This window comes from Ammospiza nelsoni, chromosome 3, assembly GCF_027579445.1.
Source record: "Ammospiza nelsoni isolate bAmmNel1 chromosome 3, bAmmNel1.pri, whole genome shotgun sequence".
Taxonomy (NCBI): domain Eukaryota; kingdom Metazoa; phylum Chordata; class Aves; order Passeriformes; family Passerellidae; genus Ammospiza; species Ammospiza nelsoni.
Window position 1 is genome coordinate 21,524,611 of NC_080635.1, and position 13,529 is coordinate 21,538,139.

The following is a 13,529-nucleotide window of genomic DNA, read 5'->3' on the forward strand; positions in this document are numbered from 1 at the left end:
GAAGTCTTGCCTGAAATGTGTTCCAGCATGATGGTCCCCTTGCATCGTAACAAAATCCAGGAGCTTTCAATTGTGTTTCAAGTCAGGCTAGAGGTTATACTAAATTGGACTAATTCTCCTCTGATCCTCAGGAGGGGGAGCAGAAGGATAATGGAAAACCATATCCACTCACCTTTATGTATGGCATGTTCTAGGTTTATCACATGCAACATTTCAATCAATGGGTATCTTGATGGCTGTGATTTTGGCATGTCCAACAGATGTGTATTAGGAAGGGGGTTCTTTTGAAATTGCCAATGGCTTCTAAAATTTGCCACTAGAAGTGTCAAGTAATTTTTAAGCTTTGTTCAGATCCATTAGGGTAATTTGAAGTCTAGTTATAAAAAAATACTTTTTTAAAGCTAATCTCTTTCTCTGATGACTTATGTTTTTTTTTTTTCTTTTTTAGTTTGGTGGGGCTTTTTTCCTTAATACATTGTCGGACAGAAAAGGAAAACAAAGGGAGAAACAGGGCAAGAAATACCTAGAAACAAAATTATTGAGGAAGAAAAGTAAGGTGTTTTGAGATAGGATTGAAATGATAAAGAAAAGAGACTACTTCACACAGGAGCAGAATTTAAGGATAGCACCCAAGAGGGCTGAAGCATCAGGAAAAGTCTACTGAAGTCTCTTGGACTGTGACTGGGTAAAATCCAGAAGCAAACTTAATGAATGGATTAATTCTAACTTGGTTCAATTAGGCATCTTTACTGGGAATATCTCATGTGTAGCTTTGCAGGAGTAGAGTGAAAGAAACTCAAATTGTCTATATGTCCTTGTGTCTGTCAGACTGGCAAAATAATTCCTCCTCCAATCCATATACCCACAATGTCTGTAAATGGTAATAAAGAAGACAAATCAGAAGAATGGGAGGGGAGAGTGTGAGAAAACAAAGTTTGCTAGGAATGGAGTTATTTTATAAAAAGGCTGAGTGTTACAAATGCAAATGAAGCCAGGGGGGTGAGCTAAATAAAAGAGCAGTTATGCCTGGTGCTCCAAGAATGGTAAAAACTGTTGGAACATCAGTGTTAGCATAAATGCAGTATTGGGATGAAAGATCAAAATAAGTGTAGGAAGGTAATAGAAGAGAATTACCCATCCCTGTTACCTTCAAAGAGAAGGTGACTGGACTGAAAGAGAACCTAAATTTGATCTGTACTGATATAAATACATACATAGCAGACTTTTATATATGCAGTTAAGTGTTTCATACTTCTTAATCCATCTTTTAAATCATAAATGAAGAAGCTGCAGCTTCCACAATCCTTGTGGAATTTGAAACACTTTTATGCACTGCAATATTCTACTCATGCTATTGAAATCCTTGGCTCATAGATGAGGAAAAGTTCATTGTTGAAATTTTATTTGAAAATTTGAAATCCAGTTTGAACTTTGCCTTAGTCTGTGCTATCACAGGATTGGCAAGTGGATCTGCATATATGTAACTGAGAGCAATATTAGACAATAATTACACATTTTTCAACTCAATACATAGAGCAAAGTTTTCCTTTATTCTTCTCTCTGGGTTCTGCCATGTTCAAATTCCTATTTATTTTTGAGAATGGCATTCAGTCTGTTGTTTTTACTATGTCTTAGGCCTTTTCTTTTTTCTTTTTTTTAATTTCTAAAGCAGGTTTTGTTGCATGGTTTTCTCTCATTTCAGGATTCTGAAATGGTACCTATAGAACTTAACTAGCTGGTACCAGTGAGAGACCTGATCCTTTGAAAGTTAATTTTTGTTACAATGTGTCTGCATGAAATTAGGAATTACCGACGCAAAACATGCATGTTTTCAAAATTTTTCAGAGGCAGAGAAATGCCATTTTATTCCTATAATTTTCTATCATTTCAGCAGGATGAAATTAGTCATGTGAATGCTTGGACCAGTACAATTGCTTACGCTACTAATCTCAAATCAAATAGTCAGAGGTTGCCTTAAACAATCTATACAGCTGTGTTTCATGAGCTGCTGTGTGACTAAGCTTACTTCTTGTAATTAAGTTTGCCTTTCCTTTGCCCTTAATTTAAAAAAAAATTCATTTAAAAAGCACTTTTTAAGACATAGCAAAGTATTTGATTTGTGATTGCTGCCATTTACCCAGCACATTGTATTCCTGATCTTTTGCTTTTGATGGCAATTACAAGGTTCAGAAGCTAATTTGTGGGAGAAATTCTTCCAGCACCAGCTGCATCTGGCTTCTTGGCAGACTTCTCAACCGGTTGTATTTGGGGCTTTGGAGTTGCCTCTGGGTTTGCTGGGGTGATTCTGGGCTGTCTTACACTCCGTGTTGTTTTATTTTTGATTACCCTTTTAATCTGAGTTATTTGTCCATTTTTTCCCATTTTTTCCATTCATGGATAAGGTCCGGTGCAGACCCTTTTCAAAAGCCTCATTTGTTAATGTCTGTCATAAATGGCTTTTCTACAAAAGGCTATGCCTCAATTTTAAAATCACCAGTACCCATTAATCAGGTAGTAAGAAATGTATAGTTTCCTTTGTTACAGAAAAGAAATACGAGGGCCATTTGCTGCTGGCCTGGAAACACAGATTGTTTTGCATGCATGTACATAAGTCTCTTCATTGTGAATAGGACCCAAAGTGATTAAACAAGCACTCTTAATATGTTAATTTATAATTTTAATTACAACAATCTTGTATATATAGTCATTAGTGAATACTAATATAAATATTTTTCTACCTTTTTATTCATAATGCATAAACCAATCATCCAGTTACTTCTCGGCAGTTGCCTGTTTCCGTTTCATAATACAATCTTTGTTCTTAGTTATGAATGCATTTTGTTCATTCCTGTCTTGAATAATCCCTCATTAAGCTAGTCACTTTCTGCTCCATGCTAAAAAGGAAAAATTATCATGCAAATGTGGCATGCCATATTAAAAAGCACATTACCAAACACTTTTGTTGCTGTCCTTCAATTAGTTTCCCTTCTTTGAATTTAATTTCATTTGTTGTTAAACTACTGACTTGATGTATGGACTCATGAATTTGAGGCTGCTGCCAAGAATGTAGCAGGAAAAAAAAATCAAAGCCTCTTCAGAAAGCTACAGAGGCAAAGCTGAAATGAATTTGCTTCACCTTTGACAAGAACACTTGAGCAGCACTGGAATCCTCTGATGATTCAGCTTGGCTAATTATCCAATTATTTATTCCAAGAATAAAGACGCTGTTTTACAATTAGAAAAGTGTAAAGTAATCTGAGAAATTTCGTAATGACAGATGACTTAAGTAACTTCTGAGATAAATAGAATCTGCTCAAACTTGTCTTGCCAAGTGTTCAAGCTGTAGTTAAACTGCTCTTTGAGTTTCAGGGAATCAGTAGGGAATTAAAAGTTATTTGTTTCTTCTTCCTCACCAACCACATATTATGCCATAAAATAGCTCAAAACAGCTCAGTTTATTCTTTTTCCTCTCTGTCAAATTTGCAATATTTTAAAGCTATGTTTAAGTTGCATTCCTCTTGATTAAAAGCTTTTGGTTCAAAGCAATACTTTTTAATTGCCTAATAATATAAGTCAGTTCTTAGGAAAGAACCGTGCATTTAGGAGTTCATTTGCAATATAACTGAAAAATTCATTGCATGGCAGTAAAACAATTTACTGTTAATTACAAGGAGAAGAATTTGCTGTACCATGCTCACAGATTGCCATGAATCATGCAGCACTCCTAGAGATTTATAACAGATGTGTAAGTGGGATGAATTAGCAGGGTTTAATAACAGAGACACAAATCATGCAGACTTCAAGGAGCTTTAATTGATATACTAGAATGTGACGGGCATGAATCACTCAGCCATTCAACAGCACTGTAACATATGGTCAGCTCAATATGCTGCATCTTAAATCGGTTGGTGAGTCGTTGGTTGTCCCATATGGTGGAAGCAATATATTTTTCATGATTTTCAAAAAATACAGTGGATTACATCTTTTTTAAAAGAAATATGATTGCAACATATCCATGTTACTAAATTTTCTTTTGATGTCTGATGTGCATGGGTTTTGTTCTTTTATTTTGGGAAGGAGCCCAAAATGGACTCTAAAGAATTTCCTATTACTCAAAATATTGTCGGAAGATGTAGGTATTATTGTTTGACTCATTTGTTGTTGAAATGACTGATACCATTGTGAGTCCAGAAAAGGAGAACATACCTGAAATGCAATGGCAAACTCAAGGTCCTCTGGACTAATTACTGGAATCAAAAATGAAATGCATGACCCATAGTGAGGTGTGCAGTTTTACATGCAAGGTAAACTCCAGTATGAGAAGAAAAAGATATTTTCTGTAACTTTTTTCCTTGAATTTGGCATTTTTTCTCTTTTATTTTGTATGTATGCATTTGGGATTCAACAGTTAAAAATGGTAGACTTTTTGTTGATTTACCTTCCTGAACCTTTCAGTGTCTACTTCAGGATTTTGGTGGAAGAGTACACAAATACCTACCTACAGTAAGCTTAGCAGAAGTTACTCAAACATATGTAAGCCTGTAAAATTTAGCCACAGTGTAAATATGTTATTCCTGGGACAAGAATCTGGCAGAGTAGGGAAAAGCTTTAGCAGTTGTATTAGTAAACCTGACAGACTTGAGAAAGGAGTATTGTATCCTTAGAACCATGGCTGCCAGAATTTAATGTCAACAATTAAAATTTATTTTGATCCTTACCTAGTGTTTATTACTGTTTGTATACACAACAGACCTTACTAATACAGAGATGCACTATTAGATGGAATTACCATCTGTTCAGAGCGAAATGCTGGCATCTGTCTTCGAGCCTAAAACTAAAATGATATTATTTCAAACAAAACAAAATTAACTGCTCTTTACTTACCAACTTCATTTTTGTGTACACGTGTGTGCATAAACACATGGGAAAGGCTTGTTTGTAATGACCTGTGTAGCAACATCTATATTTAGATATATGACTTCAACATAAGCTGTATGGACCATCTGTCTTTATTGGTCTTTTCTGTGCCCTCTGCTACACAATGGCATGCAGCTATCATGGGCTTTTAAATACTGTTTTAGCCTTATAATATATTAAATATGTAATATATAGCAGGACATTAAAACTACATAATTAAATACACAAAAATGTGACTTTGAATCCACTAAAATGCAGTATGCTCATTATTTTGACAGATGTGTCTTAACAGAACGTGACTAAAAAAAATTAAATAGGTAAAATTATAATCCATTCATCTTTCAGAAAGTAGCTACAGGTACCACAGTGACACCTTTAGGAAAATACATACTGAATCTTTTAATGTTGAATATTTTTAATTTCAGCATTTAGTACCCTGCTGGGCTAGTGCTACAGATTTATTTCAAGACCTTCTGTTTTTGTGTGCAGTTGGTTTTTTTGTTTGGATTTTTTTGTTATTTTTGTTTTTAAATACTTATGTAACCTATTATGTACAGTTTTGATGTGCTGATGTGTTGTCTTGATGCACAAGAATTCTCAAGCATCGGGGAGACTGTAGTTTAAATACTAGTGCTATAGCAAGGATGTTACTTTCTGAAAGGGTAGTCTTGTGTTCCATATATCACAAAATAATAAATTGTGTCATGCCAGTGTTTAATGCGTGTACACAGTGCATTAACTGTAACTGTAGTACATTTATTTGTGCTAGAGGAGACTGGAAAATGATTAAAAAATCAATACTCCCCTGTCAGAGAAGCAAGTGTTACGATGCATTTAAGTAGTTAATTGCATAAGCCCCATAAAAGCTTCAGGTTTGGGTATCAGAGATGCCATAATTATGGTCCAAGTAACTGCCATTTATTAATACTAGACTTTAAAGGAAGATGTAGTTATTGTCATGAATGCTAGTCAGCTGTATGCATTTTAAAAATAATGAATTTTAGCATTTCTGTTTTGCCATCAGTAATCTGAACTGGAGGGCTCAACCTCTTCGGTTTGCATTTAAAATGCTGACGTAGGCTGGTTCCCTCAGAGATGAAGTTTTGATTGTTAAGCCATGTTTTCTATTTAAACTTGTGCATTAATACCACAATTCATTAGTGCTCTGCCCTGCTTATGCAGGCAAGCTTATGACCTCACACTGCATTACTTCAATTTTGACATTGTAAATTTCTACCATCGTGTGAAATACTAATTAGATTGTGAAGTCATAAATGATACCTAAGCAGGAATTTACAGCACATAGTGCCTTTGGCAGTTTCCCAGTTCCCCCTCTCCTTGCTTTCTCCAAGAAGACTATCTGTCAAGTTATGGGGCGTGGGGGACAAAGAAAAAGAAAAAATAAAGAAGTAATATACTACTGGCAAATAGGAAAAATGAAAAATGTGTTAATGATCTTGGAAATGCAGGAATGTTTAAAAAGATGTTATTAATTAATTTTAAATGAAGCAATCTCTCCTTCTCTAAAGAACTCATGCTATGTACAATGCTGGGCTGTGAAGTAATGTGTCAGATTTTGAAGGCCCATATTTTAATTCAGGTTTTATTGTTCTTGAAAGGCGTTTATTGTGCTTTACTGTGTCATTATGGGAACAAGTAATTTTTACAAGTTGTCATTGTATTTCACTTCCTGGGCACAAGTGAAGTTGTTCCTGTTGTTAAATCCTTCTCATTACTGGGGAAAGAAGGGTGAGAAAAAAGCAGGATAAGATGTAAATAGATTCTGTACATAGGAAAGTGTTCTCATACTTCTCCAGGTGACGCCTTCTGTTGTTTCAGGGATGGTCCATTTCTTTCCACCTGTAGGACCGTCATTATCCAAACACGTCATGCTGCCCTCCAGTGGCTTACTGTACATCCTTTTATTAAAAAATTGAATAATTGTAGTTAATAACTCAGCTGTAGAGTAGCCAATGCTATCAGAGTGTTTAAAAGAATATCACAGTATTGGGTTTAACAGTAGGAGGATCATCCCATAATGTAAAACTATCTTATGCTGCTACCTTTGTGGAAGCAGTCTTGTTTGGAGTCCTGGTGTGCACCAGAATTGGTGGAGAAAAATTAGAGAGGGTAGTTTTCTTGATGTGAGCCATTATCTGAAGACAAGCTACTGTCTGGTGTGCACATCATGAGAACAACTTGAAGGGTCTGCAGGGCTGTGGAGAGAGAGCTGTTCTGCTCCTCTTGGTGAGGGTAAGTCCAGTGACAAGAGACCCCTGTTGTCATGTACCACGCTGAGATGTAACAAGAGTTATGACTGCTCAAATTTTTCTTTGGTCGTTCGCTCACGTCCCCTTGTGAAAGTCATACAGATACACATTTACAGGAAGTTTGACATGTGGGGACCATCAAGGAAGGAAGGAATCCAAATATACTTTTTATGAAGATGTTGATTAATATTCTCAAAGATTACGAACAAAAATATTTTAGATATAATTATAGAGACATATGTCTAAGGCCTGAATAAACAAAGTATTTCTTGTGCAACTGAAAGTGTCTCATAAAGATTAAGAATGTTTTTTGAGGGTTTTTTCCTCTCCTAATTAAGCTTCTTTGGATATCTGTGTTTATTCTTAAGATCAGAAATTAAACAGGATGTTTTGCAAAGATTGTTATGTGCAAAAAATAATTCCCCAAGTGTTATGGATAGTGATACCTAGATAACTTTTTTTGTCCACAGCTCCAAGAAAACTTAGTGCCCCTCGTGTTGAAGGCATAAACAGCACAACAATAAAGATAATCTGGGATGAACCTGAAGAGCTTAATGGGCCTTCTCCCATCTACCAGGTGGAAAGGATGGATTCATCTTTAGCTGCAATGAATATAGAAGTAACAAAAGGGATCCGTTTCCCAGGAAATGGATATTACAGATTTGCGAGTTCCACTCTCCCCACCAATACCTACTTTACAGGTAAATGCATTTAAATTACTTTAAAATGTACTAATTGAACTTGGCATTCATTTTATCATTTAGTATCATGTTCTGTAAAGCTTAAATGTTAAACTAGATAAGTTCTAATTTATTAAAGTTATGTAATAATTAGTGATGTATGGGCTATTTTGATTCTCACTTAAAAAGGCTGTGGAAATCACTGGACATGTGGGATTTTTATTACTTCATGTTTGGGCAGAGAGATGTACATGACAGTGATGCTGCTGCATATTTGACTTGGCTTTGCATTGTAAATATAAGATTTTATTTATTATTCTGGGATAAAAAGTTTGTAATTAATTTGCTGTGAGTGCTAAGATGTGTTTTGTTTAGTACATTTTTGAGGGTTCCTGGGGCTGCATAAGCACTCAAAAAGCTCTGTCTTCCAGTTTCAGAGCATTTGTGTTGTGATCCTGTTTGTTTTGTTAAGGAAAGAGAAAAGCCTGCTACTCTGACAGAATTCCACTGTTTCTGGGCCTTTGAGTATTCCCTCTTTTTTCTTGATTAGTTATTTTACTTTAGAAAAATGAGATTTTCAGATTGAAGCAGACCTATGACCTATTTCTGTATTCTCACCATTTGCTGATATCTTGAATTCTGGGGTAAAGCAAAGATGCAGACAGTATGTTTTTTCAGAAATTAACCTGACAGCACATTTGAGATGTTGTAGCAGTCTGTAAGTGAAATCTTGCATTTGCCTGCATGAACTATGAGTGTTTAAAAGAAGAAACAGCAGAGTTGAAGACGTAAAAAAAAAGTATGAAAGATATGTGTGCGTGTATATTTATCTCAGGCCATGAGAATGACAGCAGGAAGGGGAAATCCAAAAGGAATCTGGGTGACTGCAACAGCAAGCATTAGCTAGCACACTGATGGTGCTGGGGCCACACCAGTGACACAACTTAACGTGGTACTTGTTTGTTCAGAGAGAGAAGGGCTGCAAAAACTATGCAGCACTCTTGGCACAAAAAAGAATGCTGGAGCTTTGAAGAGCACTCAGCTGTTTCTTCAAAGAAGACACTCCTTGTCTTCACCATGGGTATAATTCTGGCAAGAATGTTAGAGCACTTGGTACTTGCAAATGTGTATGTGCGATTTCAGGTTTTGTCTAAAACAGAAATCAGATTCTTGCTTCTCTATGATCACTTGGTGAATCTGACTTTAAAAAAAAGTTGAAGATGCCTTCACATTTTTTTTTAGCTAGGTGCTTACTTGACTGATAAATAATAATAAAAAGTGATAATGCATTAGTTAAATATTGACACTGTGTTGACTGGCACAACCTGTCTCTGTGTGGGAATCTGTAGGAACAGCTGTTGAACTCCTTTCCTCATCTAAATTGCCCAATGGTTTTCCTCACATCAGTTTGCACCCTTTACTGTATATTTAGAAAAAACCCCTTTGATGTGTTGTTTGACCCCTTTGATATGTCTTTTGTTGTCAGTTGTGACTATTTTTAACCAAGCAAGCCCAACACCAGTCTACCCAAGTTTTGATTCACTCTGGCGTTTAGTTCTACTCCATAAGCTGAGACTGATGCCTCGAGTAAAGTTCATTGTGATGGCCAAGATGATTTGAGAGAGTTTGGACAGGCAGGTTAGAAGATCTTAAAATAAAGCTCCCTTCATATTGGCAGGTGATGGCTGATAATGCTGTATGGATAAATATAATTCATCATAGCTTTGGATTATGTTCTCTTCTACCAGCTATTAGTCAGAGTGTTTGGAGACAACCTGGAACTAAAACACACTAAGCAATTTGTCCAGACATCTGCTAGTAATGACTGACAATCAGGTTAAATCAGTCTACGCTTGGTACCTAAAAATGTGTAGTTCAGGTTTGGTAACTCAATAAAGACTTTAAGAAATATATATCTCGGTTTTTCTTAGTAGGTCATCTGTCCTTCTTCCAAAACATGATGGAGGGGAAAATGATGGCAAATCCAGGAGAGTTTAGAAAGACAGACGCTTAAGGGGATGAAAAATATTCTTTAACTGCACTCTGCAGTTGTTTTGTTGTTGAGACCCTCTCTTATGACCCATTTCTGAAGACAAGCAGCTGGCAATTGTGCTTTATGGATGGAACAGCTTCAGTGTGCATGCAGCTGTGTACATTTTTGACACAAAAGTGTGCCAGCTTGTACGTGTCAGTCAGCAGACAGATACTTCTTGGTGTGTCTGGGATCTCCCACTGTTAATCCAGAAAAAGATTGATCAGTTTATTCATTGCTAATAAATGCAGTTGTCCTCACTACCTTCCTGGCTGGTCTTACCGTCCATGGTGCAAGTATTAGGGGCAGATGTATTTTCTGGGAAATTTTCCAAAATCATCTTTAAAAAAATAAAAGTTATTCAATAAACACTGGCTATGCTAAGCAGTGTCCTGTGTGTAACAAAGCCTCCAGCTGCGCAGGAAGGTGTGTTCTGAGTACACATTAGATGAGAGGAAATAAAGTAAAAGGACTTTTTCTGCTCATACTGTCTACATGCAACTTCATAGCTGTTCAAAATGTGAAGTGTTTTAGCCATGTATAATGTCATTTCCCAAATGATGCAGACTTGATTTTTAGATTTTTAGATTTTTAGATTTTGATTTTTGATATTTGCATTCCTTGAAGTTCTTAGATACAACAGCATTTGTTGTATCTAAGTGTTCTTGTTTTAGTGAAGGAACTTATCCATCTCCCATCACTTTGAAAATTGAGGTATTTAGGTGTTTATCTCCATATCTTCATGAGACAACCAAGTGGTATGATTTAACTAATGGGGAGCTGAAGTTCAGATTCTACTTAATGCGAGACTTTATACTTAAAAGGACCTCTAGAATTGGCTAGGAGGTTTTACAAATGATTTCTTTTGTGTGGTTTGCTTTTATTGGTCCAGCTTGTGTGCTGTGGCTGTGAGTCTGGAGTAAGAATGCTGTAGTACCATTGCTGTGTTTGCCTTTCTGGTTCTCTTGTCATCAAGAGAAGTAATATCTATTTTATACAGGGTGTAGAAGTAGCAAGCTTGGAGTTCAAATGTCATTCCTCTTGGATGCTACTTGTTTTAAAACAAAATTATTAATATAATATTGATCAAAATGCAGTATACTCTGAAGAAAGTTTTGTGTTTGGCCTTGCTTTGATTCCAAGTTTTCTGAAATAGGATACACTTAAAAAGAAGTATGTCTTATCTTTGCTAACCTCTACATGATGCCTGTTCAGCTCTGTAATAATTAGAAAATAACTGTATGAGGTAAGATGTTAATATATTAAGCATTACAAGGAGAACTTTTTTTTACAAGGACGTTTTTAGTGTTGTAAAGTGGTCTTAAAAATGTGTATTTAAAAAAATATTGATATCTGTGCTAGTGTTTTTACTGCCAGATTCTGGCTCGGATACACAGACATTTCTCAGAGTGGAGGATCTTTCCAGTAACAATGTTTCTTAATGAGTTTGCCATGGAACACTGCACAAGCAGAGTTTACATTTGTTCTGAGCAGAGGAGCTGAGAATGGCTGTGGTCATTCAGTGTTGGATCTCCCCATAGCTCTTCATCACAGTGAACTCTCTTTGCAGTAATGTAAAACAAATTCCACTCCACAGGATCTTGAGCAAACGTCTGATTTTTAGTCAAAGGGGCAGATATTTTCATTAGTTTGTGGAGCCAAATAAGCAGACCTTTCCCAGCATCCCAACAGAACTTTAGGGGATGCATTATGACTGAATACCAAGAAAATGAACAGGATTAGACATTCTAAAACAATGTAAGAGGAGAGGCCAGAGAAAATTGTGTAGTTTAGAATAATGAAGACTAAAAGGAGAAATGATAATGGTGTTAAAACATATAAAAATGCGTAGTTTAAAAGAAGAGAATGAACTTTTTGTGTTTACTGTGAGTAAAGCAGCAATACACTCATAAGCTTAAAATACAGCAAGGTAGATTGTCTTTTTTTTCTAAAAGATTCAAGCTAGCTGAGCAAAAGAATTCATTGTTGTGAGAAAGAAATGAAAGCCTGACACTGCAGATTTTAAAGAACAGTTAGATGAACATTTGTCAGGAATAACCTGGCTAAAATTGATTCTGCTTTGGAGTAAGTGGATTGTTTCTGTGACCTCTAAGAATGTTTTCCAAACATATATCCTATTATAAAGTCAGACTAACCCAATGAAACTGGGAAAGATGTTCATTTCACCAAATAACTTTTAGTAGGAAAGAGATGCCTTTTTTTTTCCTGATTGACAATTTTCTTTGTAGAGGGAAGGTTGCATGAGTTGAACAAGTTTTGCTTCTATTTTATTTTTCTTCTTTAGGTATTTTCTAGCATTTCTTTATACAATTAATGATTTGAGATCATTAGAAATTAATTTTAATCGCTAATTCAGAATAAGGTAATAGAGTGTTGAAGAGAAATAATCTAGTCTTCCTGCTCATATTGAGTCCAGCTAGACCTGTTTTGGGCTTTGTCTGCTTCTTTTCTCCATATGTAGCTAAGTATGTTTCCAAATATTGTTCCAGTTTCCAGTTTGACCTGCCTTTTGGTTTATTTTTCTCCCTTATATCTATGCAAAATGTTCTGCATATGATCTCATGTCCATTGCCTCTTATTCTGTCACTGCAGAGGTCCAGAAAAGTGTGGCTTCATCTTCTTTATATCCTTTGGGGAGGTAATTGAAGAAGGCAGGAATTGCCTCCATTCTTCCATGCTTAAGACCAAACAAACCCTATTGTCTTAGCCTCTTGTTCAATGTCGTTTGGCCTCCTGACTGTCTTGGTGCCTGGAACAAACTGGATTTGTTCCAGGCTGCAAGTACCTTTTGTATTTTTGTGGGTTGGTTTTTTTTTTTGTATTTTATTTTATTTTATTTTATTTTATTTTATTTTATTTTATTTTATTTTATTTTATTTTATTTTATTTTATTTTATTTTATTTTATTTTATTTTATTTTACTTTATTTTATTTTATTTTATTTATTTTTAAAATTTTTTATTTTCTTTATTTTTAAAAAATTATTTATTTATTATTTTTTATTTTAATGCCAGCTTACCCAAAACAGCACTGTAAGACTTGCATTTGCCTCTGCTGGATTTCACAAGGTTTCTGTCAGCCCATTTCTCCAGCCTGCTAAGGTTTCTCTGTGTTGCAGTGTATCCACTGCAGCCCTTAATTTTATTTTTTTAATTGCCTCCAAACTTTTTGACAGCACACTTCATCCCATCACCTGGGATCCATTTTAATGAATAGAAATGTTAAACAGAATTGGTCCCAGTACCAGTTTCTTGTAAATGCTGCCCACCGGGCTTTGTGCCACTTGTCACAAGCCTTTGAGTCCTGCTGTTTAGCCAGTTTTTTTACTCACTTTTATAGTTCTCCTGTGGTCCGTCTATTTCTCCAGATTGATGGCAAGGATTCCCTAATCTATAGACAAAACTTTATAGCAAATGCCGTTAAATTTTTTTGCTTCAGCCTTATACCAAAATGATGGAGAGAAAGAAAGAGGAGGAGAGAAACCTGACCTTTTTGCTTAGTTTGGCTTTATGTATTCTTTGTCACTCTGCTGGCATTTTTTCCTTTCATAGCTTTTGAAGAATCAGCCTTTTTATTTCATTACATTGAACTGAAGAAAGTAAACAAGAT

General features: G+C 35.6%; 1 protein-coding gene across 1 annotated transcript in view; it reads left to right on the forward strand.

Moving 5' to 3' along the window:
* USH2A (usherin) overlaps positions 1-13,529 on the forward strand; it is a 372,326-nt gene that overhangs the window by 90,008 nt on the left and 268,789 nt on the right. The window contains exon 20 of the mRNA XM_059467734.1: positions 7,658-7,888. Coding sequence (XP_059323717.1) covers positions 7,658-7,888 — 231 coding nt within the window. The remainder of the gene's footprint in view (positions 1-7,657; positions 7,889-13,529) is intronic.